General features: G+C 35.7%; 1 protein-coding gene across 9 annotated transcripts in view; it reads right to left on the bottom strand.

Annotated features, from left to right (window-relative positions):
• Window positions 1-6,827: 6,827 nt before the first annotated feature.
• SOX5 (SRY-box transcription factor 5) overlaps window positions 6,828-16,640 on the bottom strand; it is a 1,093,182-nt gene continuing 1,083,369 nt past the window's right edge. For all 9 annotated transcript variants that reach the window (XM_065940365.1, XM_065940375.1, XM_065940347.1 and 6 more), the window contains 2 exons: window positions 13,677-13,893; window positions 6,828-11,855 (listed from right to left, as the gene is read on the bottom strand). In XM_065940365.1, the coding sequence (XP_065796437.1) occupies window positions 11,552-11,855; window positions 13,677-13,893 (521 nt within the window). In that variant the 3' untranslated portion in view covers window positions 6,828-11,551. The remainder of the gene's footprint in view (window positions 11,856-13,676; window positions 13,894-16,640) is intronic.

The raw sequence follows: 16,640 nt of genomic DNA, 5'->3' as shown, positions 1-16,640 counted from the left end.
GATTCATGGGGTCGCAAAGAGTTGGACATGACTGAGCGACTGCACTGAACTGAAATGTACTTTCCATTTTCTGGGTTTTAGTTCTTAAAAAGGGCTTGTCCCTTGAGGTGGAAGGAGGACCCTGCCCCAAGGCTCTATTATTGTTTCTTGGCTGATGCTCCCTTATCTCTGCAACTCTTCCCTTCCCTGATTAGCAACTGTTTAAATCTGCCCTTTGGAATTCAGGGACGGTCCTAGAGGCTGAAAAAAAAAAATTCCCATGCCTAGGAGGGTCCTGCTTGATTTCAGCAAGGCCTTTAAGGAAATAATTAAAATGAGAACTTTAGGGAGGGTTCTAACCCAATCTGACCAGTATCTTTTAAAAAGAGGAGATTGGAACACAGAGACAAGAGGGATGTTGTACATAAAGAGACCATGTGAGGATGTAAGGAGATGGTGTCCTTCTGAAGCCAAGGAGGGAGACTTTGGAAGAAACCCACCTGCTAACAACATCTCACTCAGTTCTCTAGCCTCCAGAACTGTGAGAAAATAAAGTTTAAGCCTCTCAATCTGTGTTTTTTTTTTTTGTCATGGCAACTCTAGTAAACTAATATAGCAACTATAGCACTAAGTAGTAAAAACAAAGTGTGAAATTGAAAATTGAAATCTTTTCCCCCAAAATGTTATAAAAATGTCCTTACACTAACAATTCCTACAATGACTTTTAATTATTACATTGAAAAATATGATATAATTTTTATGAAAATGATCATCTACTTGAGTAATTCATTTATTCCCTTCCCTTTTCCATTATTATTGTTATGCACTTCTATGTGTACTAAAATTTTGACAAAATATTTTCTATACACCCAACTCTTTACATATCACACATATTTTATCATTTCCAGTACTCTCTATTTACACCTGTAGTTCCATTTTTTTGTGTGTAGAATTATTTTCCTTCAGCTTGAAGACTTGCCTTTAGTATTTCTTGTAGTCAGAGCCATTGGTGATGGGTCCTCCAAGCTTTAGCTTGCCTGAAAGTAACTTTATTTCAACTTCATTATGGTATGTAGAACTGTATTTTGGCAACTTCTGCTGGTAGCACTATTAAAATGCAGTTTCATTGTTTTTAGATTCCATCGTTCTTTTCTGTTGAGAAGTCAGCAGCTCAGCTTTTTGGACAAAGATGTGTTCTTTCCTCTGGCTATTTTTTAAAAATGGCTTTCAGTTTTCAATGGTTTCATTAGAAAATTTATATGTGTGCTTTAAAAAAAAAAAAATTATCCTGCTTGGATTAACTGAGCTTCTTAAATCAGTGCAGTATCTTTTATTTGTATAGTTCTCAGTGATTATCTCTTTAATTACTTTTGATAACTTTATATATTTTATTAAACTTTTTATTTTCATTGATTTTGTGCTCTTCTGTGTCTAACTGATTATTATTTGTAGATCTCATCTATTTTGTCTATTTTCATCTATTTTCTTAAATTTATTAGTTGTATTTATATTAACACCTTTGCTAACTTCAATCTCAGTATCATCTGTACACCTACATCTACTGTTTCTTTTTCCTTTATCAATCAATTTTTCCCTTTCCATGTGCTTAGTTTTTTCCCCTTATCTTTTAAATTAAAAGAACCTGTATGATTTAATCTTCCATTAGAGTGGAGTTTCATATTCTTGTCCTAGACAGATGGGTGAAGGGCTGATCATTTTACCTTTACCAGAGATTTATCTGTGTCAAGGTTGCTTGGCCGTTTCAGTAGTACTCAGGGTACCTGTATTTTGTTTCAGAGTGTAATTTTCCAAAACTTTTCCTGAGAGCATGCTGGATATTTGTCTCCTCCACCATGAAAAACTACAGGGGATTCAGATCTGCTCTGACAAGGTTCCCAGCACAACTGTCCAGTTGTTACTCCTTGTAGATAAAATATGGCAAGTGTCTTGAGGGGGTGATTGTGCACGCTTGTGTCATGTCTCATATTTATGGCTGGTCTTTGTTTCCAAAGGACTAAATGACACGGATTTCAGTCTTTCTTTTGGAATCTTGCCATAAATCTCCAACATCCTACACAGACCCAGAACCCAGCAAATGTGCTATTAATTAAACCAGTCTTGTATTTGAGGGCCTGTATAATCCCATGGAATGAGTAGCCTGGAGGGCTACAGTCCAGGGCCGCAGAGTCGGATACAACCAGGCGACTAACAGTTTCACTTTCCTTCACTTTCAAGTTTCCACTCAGGCACTTTAGAGCCACACAGCTACTTTGCTAGTGTCTCTAAGTTGCCAAATCTTTTATAGCAGAATCTAGAATTTGATGGTTTCTCCAAATAAAAATGGCTAGCAATCATCAGCTTCATCTTAGATGAATTTTTGCTTTTCTGAAATTATGGTTCATCTAGCCCTCATTTCTTCCAGAGCTTTCTGATGCCCTAACATATAATTTTGGGGGTAATTTTCCAGCTTTTTCTAGTTTTTCCAGGGGGAGGTTGGCCATTTACCACCTACTACATTTATTTAAAAACGGAAGTCTCAGTAAATATTAAAATGATTCTTGTTCTGATTTGAAATCCCAAGTCACTTCAGTTTGGTTCATTAATCATATTCTTATCCTGTTTTATTGCTTAATGTACGCTAGTCTTATTTGCTTTATATCTTGCATAGAACTATCATAATACTGAACAGCATAATTAAAAGCCAATTTAAAACATCTGATAGTTGAAAAAGCTAGTCTGTGGGACATGATAAATATTCATCACAATCACAATTATTCCAGGTTTATCCTTTGTAAATCCTTGCTTAATCCATATATCCAGTTATCTATTCATATGTATACTATCTTTCTCTCTGACCCCCTGCAAATTGTCTTTATGAAACTCTGCTTAAGGACTAACAGAGTAAGTATATATGAAGAAAATCTACAGCTTTTGTAAATCTGCTTACATAAAAGTGACTCTTTGCATTGTTCCTTATCCCTTAAGTGTGAAATCCATCTGAGAATTTAGGGAATGAAGGTTTATTTCTCATGATAAACTTGCAAGCTTCCTTCAATTAAGCAATGAGAATTCTCTAATCCATGTAGTTTCCTTGCTGTGGCTGCTACAAAAATAAGATCTGTTCTTTGTTTAGTGATTAGAGTTGTCATCCTCAGTGTACATACATAAACACACACACACTCTCTTTTTTTGTAAAGAAACAAAAGGTAAAGAGTAAGAAAAAGGGATATGTGTGTGTGTTTCTATGATGTGTAGGCATATGTGTGATTTCTTTTTATTTCTTACCCTTTACTTATTTTCTCTTTATTTTGCTATGCGTTAACTATGCTGGCATTTTTTGTACTTCTGTATTTATTGTAAGCCACTCCAAATTTTGAAAGTGGGTGAAAGAGCCTGTGCATTTATATAATGTCAACATGATGCACTAGGGAGCAGAGATTCATCAACTTTGATGAGAATTTGGCTTTTTATTGCCAGAAGAACCAGGTTAGCATCATTAATATTTGCCAAATACTGAAACATTAAGACAAGGAAAGACAAACCATACCACTTCCTATGATTTTTATCATTTTACTTGACTTGTGTTTTGTATTCATAAAAGTGTCTAAATATTTTTTCAAGTTGCAAACTCAGGCATTGTGGGTTTAAAACACATGAAAAACATAAAATTTATAAAACTTTATTACAGTTTGCCAACATAAACTTTGGGGGAATCGTGAAGTATTTGAAAAATTAAGTGACCTTGTAAAGTTTTTATTTTAATAATAGGAGATAAAGATAACACTACACTAGATGATTTTATAAGCAAGAGTCTTAGATATAGGTGATGTAACAGGTTACAATATCAAAGCTTACAGATCTATAAAATCAGTGGGCTTCAGGGAAATGGATAACTCTTTAATGAGGAGAATCTAAAATTCTCTCTTTAATATCTGTGGTTAACATTTGTGCCCACTGTTATAACACTGGCAATTTAATTTTCCTGATGTCAAATAAGTCCTGCCCATAAGAAAGCAGATTAATTCCTCTTGTGCATGTTAACCTAGTAGCATATGATGATGCTTGAAGATCATTTCCAAATAAGAAAGACAATTTGTGTAATTATTTTAGGCCCACTAATAATGACTATAGTCCTGAAAAACTTAAGTTCATGCAACCACAATTTAGATATGAAATATAAGGCAAAATGAATGCTTACTGAAGGCCAATATTAGAACAAGTAGAAAAAAGCCAATCTTCCATGTAAGTAACTATCTAAACTATTTATGGCTTCTCCAACTTCCTACCAGGACTACGTGGATTTATTAAGAAAAGTTATTACAGCAGTGATTTTATAAACAAGACTTTATTTCAAATATATTTTACAGTTTGTGTGTAATTAGGATTGCTTTCCAGACTCTGAAATTTAGTACTAAATTGAACAGGCAATGTACAAAATGATGGTGCTTACTTAGGCCTACTGGATTCCTATAATTGTTCTCATTAATTTTTTTTCTTTTAAAAGTTGAGTCAGTAGAGACATTAATGATAAAACAATTTTCATCCTCTTGGTTATATTGCGAATACCAACAAAGTACCATTCCATACCATATTCACTTGTATGTTAAGAAAATGGTAATAATAGGGAGAGTAAAATCTCACGCATATGGACCGGACTCATTGCAAAATGATGAAATACTGTGATCAGAGCTGAACTGGTTCATTCCTGGTGGTAAAAATAGTTTGCTAAGCAAATTGGTAGAACAAAATAAATTGTAGGACAGATGTTAAGCCTGTTTAATAAAACATAACTATTTTTAAGAACTTTTAGCAATACTATTGCATATGCTTTACATACTAATTACAATGCTTACTTATAAAACAGGTCTTCTCAGCTAGTTTTTAGGTTGCTTTAGAAACTCAAGAAAAATAAATTAGAATTTTTTCATAAATATTCTTTAACTTAGATATTGAACTAATTCATGCTTACCTTCACCTCCATTGTTATAATTGAGGTTTCAATGATGATGTCAAGTTACAAGTACGAATAACTTCTGAACTTTAAAATTTGGTAAGAATGACAGTATCTTGATTTTTTAAAAAACACACATGTCAACTTCCTCAAACACCAACTTCTAAAATTGTCAAAATTGAGGAAATAAAAAAAGAATGGTTTTCTTTTCACTATTGCCAGAATTTTTTTGGTTGTTCAAGGCATTGGCAATAAGAAAACCACCTATTATTGCATGCTGCTAGTCCTAAATATTCCATAAGAAATTAAAAAACACAAAGTTCAAGAAAAGAATGTTTCTAAAATAGTGTGACAGGACAAAACAAAGTGAACTTTATTTGGTAGGAGAGAAACCAAAGGTGGGACTTGGCACCTTGGGTGAGTCAAGATTTCATAAGCAGATGATTTCCCCATCCACACATACTTAATAAACCCTGATGATGCGATTTCCTGAAGAAATAGGATGTGACTGACTACTAGAGCTATAGGTGGTCTAACTAAAAACACTACATGGGATGATCGTTTCTCTGCTACTACACTGGATATTTTTCTTTCAAAAGTACCTCAGTGTTTTGGCAAATATTAAGTGGGTATTAACAGAAACGTGTGTTTCTGTTGTATTTTCAGCGTTCTGCTGGCACGGGGTCTCTGAAGTCTACCGCTTTGCTATGATGAGCAAAAGGAGACAGAGAGAAACAAGGATAACATGTGGACGTGTTCTGATAGATCAAATGCCTTCAAAAACAACCTATGAAGGGACAGACTCTGAGCTTTTCCAGTCTCCAAGTCTCGCCTAATCAGTGACCCTCAGCTTCACAGAAGTTTTTATAGAGGCCTAAGGTTAAACTGTGGCAGGCCATACCATCTGCAGAATTTGACATGTACAATAGGTAGATAAAAGAGGAAAATAGACCCACTTCTTGGCTGTTTTACCAGGGCATGCAGAATAATTATTTGGAGCTGGTTAATAGCAACAGCTTTAGCCCCATTCCTAGATATTCTGATCCTTGACATCTGGAGGCTGACCTAAGAATTTACATTTTTAAACATTTCTAAAGCAGGTAGCCCATGGAGTAGACATTGCAAACTACTTCTGTGAAGGGACTCAATGGGCAAAGTGTTTGTAGAACATATCTTCTTTATATATTTATTTCATATTCATTTGAACCAGATGTTATCTGACCCAGTGTCTAGACACTTATCTAAAAACCAACCAAGTAAACAACCAACCAACCAAAAACCCTTAGGGCAAATGATTACACATAGATAGAAAAACATTTTATGGTGGAAGAGATGCGCAAAATTGGCCACTGCAAGAAAAGGAGCCTTCTTGTTGTAACATTTGCTTACAAAGTTGAAGGTAGAATCCAGAAATTAAACTCAGAATGTTAAGCAATGTAGAAATATCCATTATTGTAAATTAGATACCGTAAAGTGAATTTATAGATCTTACTAATTTCATAATCTGAAATTTAGAATTTCTATACCAACAATAGAATGAAATTTAATTCTAAAGCATAGAAAGCCTGCCCCAGTGATGGTGTCAAACTTAGGAAAAACGATATTTAGGGTGCTTTGGGCTGCAGGATTTTCAAGCCTATTAGACTCAGTTATATACAAAAGGATAACTTTTTTGACATTATAGTGAAGTTCTCTGATTAGATACTTATGAAGAGGCTTCCTTGAATGTTCACCTCTAATATTTAAACCCTTAATTCTCAGTTCAAAGTCAGTTTTGGAAGTGGGGTTATTTATAGTGAAAGCAAAATTATTTTTCATACTTCTTTTCATAAGAAAACTAATAATTAAACCACTGTAACAAGAATTGTGAAAAGACACACAGTATAATAGGTAAAGAACACATTTGCTGTTTTTATTGGTGCCTTGCATGGCAGTAATACTGAAAAAAGAGAATGCAAAAACAAAAAATAAAAACAAAAAACAAACAAAAAAAAACAGGTTGGTGGCAACCCACATCTTTTTTTTTAAGAGTACATAAACTCCTGTTTTATTTTTATTGTGGCATGAATGATAACATAAAACCAAAAACATGAAAATATACAACTTATATTACACTATGTGTTATGAACAAAATATAAATCTATAACTCTATGTTATATTTACATAATTATTTATTTTATTAAATTTCAAGTGAGATGGTAGGTTGCACATACTTTGTTTTAAGCTCCAGGCATTTGATTGTCTCTTTTCTACTTTTTCCCATTTTTACTCATAAAATCCAAAATGTTAGAAGGACTAAGAGCTTTAGAGCCAGCGGAGCTGTATAAATACTGTTCTAGTGAACCAGTGACAGAAACACTGGGGAGGACAGGAATCAATCAGTAGAAAACCTAACATCTTCAACCTGGGAAACTGATAGTTATAGGAAACTTTAAAATTAAATACTGTAAAAGCCTGTCTAAACAAAAACCTATGCCCTATAAGATGAAAGAGATCTCTGAACCACTTTAAGTGGGCTTCATATTTTTTCCTTGCAGACCCTATAATTTTTATTTTACTATTAACTTGATAGACAAATATTTTATAAACCTGTTTGTAAATATACAGTTGTTTATTACAATTCAAATAATTTACCCATTAGAACAAATGAAAATGTAATGATTTTTGATGTTTTAAATGTGATATAAGACATTTCTTCTGTGAACAATAACATCCTCTGAATTAAGAAAATATCTGAAGTTGGACCATAAAATATCTAAAGATAATTTTCTTTAAATGAATGAAGGTAAAACGCCTACGTCAAAATCAAACCTATGAAATGATTTCATCAAAGAAATTATTTTATATTTGTTTCTTATAAAGAGGATTTGGTTGCAATAACGATTATGCTCTTTGGGAGGGATTTTATACATGGTTAACTCTTAACTGCAAGATGCCAAATAAACATTAAGAATTGACTTAACTAATTTAGTTATAAGTGGACTGAAGAATAGTCTTGTATTTTATTCAATTGTAGTTATTAGCCAAATTCTTAGAAACTTATATATGAGTAACTGTAACCTATTTTCTCCAGTGATGCTCTCCTAGATTCATATTAAAATATGACTCTTTTCAGAAAAATTGATTACAACAGCCATAAACAGAAACAAAAACAGAATTCTGGCAAGATTATCCCTCAGTATTGGGGTGAGCGTGTGTGTGTGTGTGTGTGTGTGTGTGTGTGTGTGTGTGTGTGTGTGTTGTGTGTGTGTGAGAGAGAGAGAGAGAGAGAGAGACAGGGGTGGGGGTGGTATGTGAAAAGTGAACAGGTAGGTAGGGAATGAAAGAGATGGGAGACTATGTTCATTTGAGTTTGATCTTCCTCTCATTTCCTCTCCCTTGTCTTTTTTGGTCATTATGGGACACAGAAAAAGAATACAGGTTTTAGGATCTTTTACAAAACTGATAAACCAATCAAATGCCCCAAAGGCAATGTGCTAACCCAATACTTTGCCATTTATAGCACCTTTTATCAAAATTACTTCAAAGCATTTTAAACATTAACATGATTTTTTTGTTTTCTTTTGGGTAAAGTTAAGGCAAAACAATTGTGACCCTCAGTGAATTGGACATCAAAACAAGAGAACAGAATTCAAAGCTACGGACTTGCTCTTTGTTTCAACCCATGCACATTTTCATCTCTCTGACATAAACCTAACTATGTAACAATAAAATTAACTTTTGAATTTCAGCTGTTAAAAGTCACCATTAACAATTTCATTTTCCTCTTCAAATAAACCAAGATAAAAAACAGACAAAAAATGACTAAACGGAAGTGTTTTGTCAATTCACTGGTAAGTGTGTTAGAACTGGTGACGGTCATGAACGCCCTCAGAGGCATCTACCTGGAGCTAAAACAAAGTATTCTTGTAGCCCAAAGTCATGAAATGAAAACAAAGCATCTTTTTAACATGATGGGAAATAAGTATCCAGCAAAAGTGAGAGGTGAACGCACATGAGTCAGAAAGAATTTGTTAACAAAGACAACAAATTTTTAAAAATCTGTTTTCACATTGTACATAATAATGATATAAAAACAAGTGTCTATTTTTTTTTTATCCAGAGTGCTTAAAAACAAAACAAACAAAAACAAAAAAAAATTGGCTCTAGATGACTGTGGCAATTAAATAAAATGAGTGATGAGAGCATAAGTTAATTAAGATTGAACACGACCCTCTTAGTAATTCACTTGTATGTATTAAAACACCAGAACTTGACGTTTGTTGGGGCCAAATTTTTAAAAAGGAGAAAACTTATGCAAGGAGAAACGAAACAGTGTGAGTGAATATGTGTGTATGTGTGTGTGTGTATGTATATATACATACACACATATACACACATGTGTATGTATATATATACATACACGTTGGAGATGGAAATTTGTTTTAAATATCTAACAACTTATTGGCTGCACTTCCAAATCAGAGGAGAATAAAATAGAAAGGGAGAAATAAATTATACATAACTTACTAATCTGGGAACAGCTGACCATTATTATTATTATTACTATTATTATTATTATTATTATTTTATCATCATCATCATCATTACAACACTAGCAAAAAGAGGCAGTTCAAATGAAAATACAGTCATCAAAAACAAACAGAAAAACAAACAAAACGAAGTCTCTGACATGCAGGGTATGATTAGCTCCTCCAAGCAAAACCCCAGAGCAAGTCTTTTGAGAGAGAGAAAAATAAAAAGGGATTTTTTTCTTATTTATACGTAAAAATCAAACTTAAGGGTCAGGTTTGGGGAGGGTGGGATAGGAAAATGATGACTGGAGTGAAAATCACAGCACATCCAATCTACTGGTTGGAGTATTTACTGTCTAACACTTTAGCATGAGCAGCGCTGATTCACTTTAGATGATTTCCCATTTATTTGAAGAAGCCCTACAACTGCCTTGGCACTTGGCTAGCGAAGGCTAACGAAGCAGTCCTTTCAGCATCAGTTGTTCCTCTGTGCACACACTCTGCTGGAATCAGAAACTGGACTTCAGTGGATACATCTCACAGCAAGGGTGGAGCAGCGGCAAGCGTTGCAATGACTTCTAAAATCCTGCTTTTTATGGCATGAAATGTACCTGGCCCACAATTCTGAAATGCAAATGGCCTCCACCTCATTTCATGGAGGGATTAAGAATACTTTATAAAATCATCAGTTCCATTTCTTGATCAGGAAAGGATGGAATGTGGAAGAAATAAGCTAATCCTATATTTCTAGAAAATGGGCAAATATATTCAAGGGAAACGACTGTTTTGCTCGAAGTTACCGACTGACAGGAAGAACAAATAGAAATCGTTAAGTAGCAAATGTTAGTGGAACATCTGGGAGAATTCGGCTTCCACGTTACACACGCACCCCTCTATTATACAGGGCCACCTGATCCATTCAATAATAATCATATTAGAAATTTAAAAATATAATTTCTGAGCCCTATATTGGTTAAGTTGTCATTCGAAGTGCAAAGTCAAGGTCAAGGATGCTTCCAGACCAGTCATTTAGAAGGATGTGGGATTTCATCCCCAGATGTGGGTTTAACTCACAATGATCCAACATTATTCCTATTAGTACCATAGTCACACACATACATACACACAAAAATCCAAGATTAGAAAATATTTTTTTTCTCTAAATTTCTTATGTCTCTCTCTCTCTCTTTTCACCTGAGAACAGCACCTACAGTTTCCATTAAAAAAAAAAAAGTCAAATCTCACCAGCTGCTGGTATTTCAGGTTTTTCAAGGGATTGTCTAAGATATAACACTGTCCTAATTTAAGAAGGAACAGGAAAAAGGAAAGGGAAAGAAATCAACTAGGTCAACACTTCAGTACAAATTTGGCACTTGCTCAAAGATGTAGTGTGGTGTGCAACAGATAAGGAAAGTCCTCTAAAGAAAATGATTGCTTATTTTGTGGTGGATACCAAGGAAGTTAAAAACAGGCTCTTTTTCCCTCTTCCCCCCCATGCACAGACTTCCATCTTTAAAGTATAGAGATGGAGAAGGTGGAGAGAATGAAAGAGAAAGTCATCTTTCTTTTTTTTTTTTTTTCTGTCAGGTGCATTACCAAAAAAAAAAAAAAAAAACCAAAACAAAAAAAACCAAAGGAAAGAAAAGGAAAAAACCCAGAAACCCCGAAAAACAAAACAAAACTTATTTCTTTTAAAAATTGTAGCACAAAACAACAAAACACATTCACAAGCCACTTGTTGGCACTGTGTACCTGAGTGAGAATTTCTAGAACATTGTAGAACAAACAGCCATAAAGTTTATTAAAAAAAAAAGTTGACGGGTAAGACTTCAGTGCTTGGATGTAGCAGCTGAATTACTGGCATTATTTTACCCATAGCTTATTTCAATCTCTTGTTGTTGATATTGTTGTCTGCTTGCTGTATTTTTATTTCCTTTCCAAGCCTTTTGAGGCTGAGGTCTATTAGTCAGCTGATGTCCCAACTATTTAAGACTAACAGTTAAAGTAACAGTCAGTGTATGAGAAAGTTAATGTGCTTGGCCACTGGTAAGGATGAACCAGCTAGGGCTTCTTTAAGTCCTAAGGTCACGGCATCTTTTGACCCTTATCAGTTGGCTTGTCCGGCAATATGGTTTTCACTGTCACTCCCATAATCTACATCCGGATCATCCTCTTCCTCGTCGTACTCGTCATAAATTTCTCCGTTGATGTCCTCAGCCTGGATCTCTTCTTTGATGTGCGGCTCCTCTCCTTTCACGCCGTAAGTGCTCTGGATAACAGGCATGCCGGGCTCCGGGCTGCTGGACACGCTGGAGTGCTCTGAGGGCAGGTGAGGCGAGGGCATCCCAGCCATGGCGATGGCCCCAGGGTACACGACGCCAGCCGTGGCGATGGGGATCTGTGCTTGTTGCCTGTCAGAGAGGAATTCCCAAAAAGAGACCCTGGGTGAGTGGAGAGCTGGATGCAGGCCTTATTCTAGAATGAATTTGCTTGGCTTGACCAAGTCAAAGGTCTTGATTTTCACCCTACTGCCTGATATTTGAAAATGGCATCTTACTTTGGTCCAGGTATCTTACTTTTATATAACGCTTTATAGATTAGAGGCACTTTCACGTGTTGCCCATTTGATTCTTAAAATGACTGTTACTTTTTTAATTTCTGAAAAGAAACTGAGGTGCAGAAAGATTAATAAATAGAATTCAAGTACTTGACACCAAGTTAATTTTTCCTTCACTGTAACATGTTAAAACAATTTTAAAAGATTAAACCTAAAGATAATGCAATTTTGATGGAAAAATCCTGAAGTATTAGAGCTCTCAACATAAAATTTTATTGCCCAGAACCCACTAGAAGTGAACAGTAGCACATGGCCCACTTCATCCCTGAAATGGGGAGATCATCAGCTGGGGTAGAAGCCTGGGCTGGCCTCATGGGTGCACCACCTCTGCAGCTGTATGGTATCCAGGGCTTACAAAAATCCCACACTTGGTTCCATCATCACTATCCTGAAATTCCTTAAAAACTTTTTAACAAGGACCTTGCATTTTCATATTACATTGGGATCCACATATCCTGTAACTGGTCCCAGTAAGAAGGATTTAACAGATGATGTTCATTTATGTCTTCTTTCATTCATTCATATGTTTACTCTTTCCCCAAGGAGGGTTGGGTTTTGAGCTCCCACTGAGATATAAATCACAGACCTTTTGGACTGAGCAAGCAGACACATTCATGGAAATGGAGGGGAGAGGACATATTTGAAAAGCTTTTTTTTTTTTTTTTAAGTATCTTCTTGTCATTTTCAGAGCTCACAGGATCTTAATTACTGTTCCAAATATGAAAACTTTATTTCTGCGTTTTTTTGGGAAAATTCTGCCCATGCAGTGTGGTTTTAGGGCCTTGCCAGAGGGAGCAGGGTAAGATATACTGAGTGGGTGCTCAGTTGTATCCCATTCTTTTGCGACCCCATGGATCATAGCCCACTGGGCTCTTCTGTCCATGAGAATTTCCAGGCAAGAATACTGGAGTGGGCTGCCGCTGCCTACTCCAGGGGACCTTCCCAAACCAGGGATTGAAGCTCGATCTCTTGCGTTTCCTGCATTGCAGGCAGATTCTTTACCATTGAGCTATCTGGGAAGACCCATACTGAGTGAGGCATCTTTAATTCAGAAGGAAACTTGTCCACTCACAACCTTACCGTGCAAGATTCTAAACAGAATCCCTACTTTATGTGACCTTTTTCCTAAGGCCAGGTATGTGCCTTGAGAGCCCAGAGACCCCTCTATATTCAGAAACAAGTCTTTCAATTCATTTTTATATCCTATTATCTCAATTAAGTTGTTAGTTGCTAAGGAATCTACACTATGAGGCCTTGGAAGTAATGAAAAGCAGCAAGAAAAAGAAAAAAGAAAACCAGTAAGACTTCTACGTTTTTAAGAGAAAGTTTCAAAATTCTTTACTTTCATTTTCTTTTTTTTTTCTTCCTCATTTTATTTCCAAACCAGCATTTAAACAAAGCTCTCGTCAGAGCCATTGTTCTAGGAGCCTGGAGTGAACTCACTTGAAATGTTCTTCCTCGATATTATAAGGGGACAGCTTAGTCACACAAAATACACTGTGCCAGGTTCTTTCTCAAAATGCTGCTTTGCAACTAAACAAATACACTTCCCCACCCATTAAGAGTAACCGGAAGGGTTCCCTGTGGGAAAAGGGCCGGACCGGAAACTCCTTACCCAACATTGAAGTACTGCCGCATTTCCTGCCGCCGGTTTCGCATGATTGCCTTGTATTCCCCAATGCGCAGCTTTTTGCCATCCACCAGGCAGGTGCGCTTTGGCCTGGGCTTGTACTTGTAGTCAGGGTACTTCTCCAGGTGCTGCTTGCTGAGACGGGCTTGCTCCTCGTAGTATGGCTGTTTCTCTAGGTTTGTCATAGCTTTCCAGCGAGATCCTATGGGAAAGATAAAGGTTACAATTCCCATTTGCACAGTGGCTGAGGATCCTAACAAAGTATAATTGAGAATATGAAAATCTAAAGTAAAAATGTTGGCCATATCCCAGAAATATATAAAAAGGTTAGCATTAGTGAGCTCTGACTGAGCTGTTGGTGTCTGTGTCAAGGAAACTGTGTGCTCAAAGGTACAGACACTAAGCAATATTTTTTTTTTGCCTTGAATTAACAATTTAGTCAAACTTGCACCTTATATACTTAAAAGCTCACAGTAGATTTAATGGCGAGATCTTTCATTTCTACATGAGACCATGATGTAATTCAACTATGAACTGAAACTCATTATGTATTTTGAATCTGAAGGTAACTGTCTAGCTATTGAGTATTTTTATGTGGGAGTTTATTACTTTACAAAGGTTTCTAACATGTTGTTTAGTTGCAAAGTCCTGTCTGTCTCCTTAGTGACCTCATAGACCATAGCCAGCCTACAAAGACCAGGCTCCTTTGTCCATGGGATTTCCTAGGCAAGAAGACTGGAGTGGGCTGCCATTTCCTTCTCCAGGGAATCTTCCCAACCCAGTGATTGAACCAGAGTCTCCTGCATTGGCAGGTGGATTCTTTTCCACTAAGCCACCTGGGAAGTCCTTCTAACATATTTTACATGTACTGCTTATTCTCCCCCAAATGTTCAAGTATGCTAACTTGATTACAGTCAAAAATTCATTCTATTAAAGTTTTAATTATAAAACATAATTAGTGAACATGCCCTGGGTTAACTACTGTGCATTAGATACCTTGCTAAAAACTTAAGTTTTTTCATTTTTACCTTTCACCACAATCTCACGAGCAGACAGCATTTATACCCATTTCCAAAAATGAAAAAAACTGAAGTTCAAATAGATGAAGTAACTTACCAATGCTCACACAACTATTAAATTGAAGATTACTGATTCAGGTTTGACAGAAGTCAAAAGTGTGGTACAACATGTGTCTTTATATACTTATATCTACCTACTACATAGGATCTATCCAGAAATATTTTTAAGCCAGAAAGCAAAACTTACAGCAATATTTTTCTCTTAATAAATTATTTTCAATAATATATAAAATTGTCACTTCCTGTGATATAGTATGTATTAGTAATATTAGTCCAAATTGGTTTCTCTTTCCTTTCACTTTTAATTTTGGTTTGGATTCAACGAGGATTGTGAAAAACAACTGATTTTTGAAGTTTGAAGCTTAATTAAAAATAGTTTATGCTTAGTCACAGTAGAGATGCGATTTAAAGTTTTGCTTCTATCAGTATGACTGTGTAGTAATAACAGAAATAGTAGTAATAATGTTTACTTGTGTATGTTTGTCTGCAAGTAATCAGTTCGTGCGTGTGTGCTAAGTCACTTCAGTTGTGTACAACTGTTTGTGACTCTATGAACTGTAGCCTGCCAGGCTTCTCTCTCCATGGGATTCTCCAGAGAAGAATATCTTGGGGTGCCATGCCCACCTTCAGGGGGTCTTCCTGATCTGGGATTTAACCTGTGTCTCTTGTGTCTGCTGCACTGGCAGGCAAATTCTTTCCCACTATCACCATCAGGAAGGCCCAAAACTCTACCCAAATGCACAAGGGAAAAAATAATAGGAATTAGTCTAATATGTACTGGTACTGCTGCCTTTACCTGACTTGCAAAGCCATCTAAGCGAGTTCTTAAACCTTTCAAATGAATTCATCATTCAACCACAACACCACATCTCAAATACAAATAGCTCACTAATGAAATGTTCTTTCCTACAAATGTTGAGAATGCCTCAATGTGGGCTGTTACATTTATTAAAGAAATGCAGACAAAGGGACTTCTCTTCCCTTAGAATTGTTTCCTATTAGAACAGATGTTGCCTGGGTGTAAATATTACAAAGATTTGTAAACAAATTTTTTCCAACCTAGATAGCCAATATGATTTCATTGTATTTACAACAGGAACTCAGGTTACAGTTCAAATAACAGAGTTTATTTTTCTATTCCTTTCTCAAATTTGTGTTTAAATGCCATGTCCAACATTAGCCAGCTGCTCAGGTCATATCATTCGTAGGTACATGCTCACACTCTTTATTATCCAACATTACTTCCTAGAGGCACTTGGAAATCCTGTTGTTCTTAGGGAAAACATAAACACAAATAAAGCTAAAATATTATTGAACTGGATCAATTCTTCTTGTGGATTGTCTTGTAAGTATGTATACCAGAATTTTTAACCTCAGAACAGGGCATGGAAAAGTGGACTTACCAGAATAACTTATTGAAGAACAAGAGAAATCGAACAGTGGCTCAAGGAATAGTTGACTTAAAATATCACCAAGTAGAACAAAAGAACTAGCATTCTCAGTTGGGATAGGAATTGCCAGTTTCTTCCCTAAGTTTAAATGTTCTATTAGATCAAAAAAGAAATTTTCTCTAAGGAAAGGGGATGTTTATAGTAACATGCCTTGGAAGGTAAGAGCTATTTTTAAGATTTCCTACTACATGCATGATGCGGTATTAACTATATGCTGTGATGAGTCATTATGCTACCTATTTTCTTGGAGCTTATATTCCAGCTAAGGAGAAATAGATTAAATATGTAATTGCCAAATGTATAATTTCAGTTACAATTGTTGAAAGTACAGGAAGCTATGAGAACATATCATAAGGAGATGGGATCAGGATTCTATAGGTCAGGAAGGCACTGCTGCAAAAATGACTCCTATAGAGACA

Source organism: Muntiacus reevesi, chromosome 1 (genome assembly GCF_963930625.1).
Source record: "Muntiacus reevesi chromosome 1, mMunRee1.1, whole genome shotgun sequence".
In the NCBI taxonomy this organism is placed as follows: Eukaryota; Metazoa; Chordata; class Mammalia; order Artiodactyla; family Cervidae; genus Muntiacus; species Muntiacus reevesi.
This window is presented reverse-complemented; position numbering and strand designations above follow the sequence as displayed.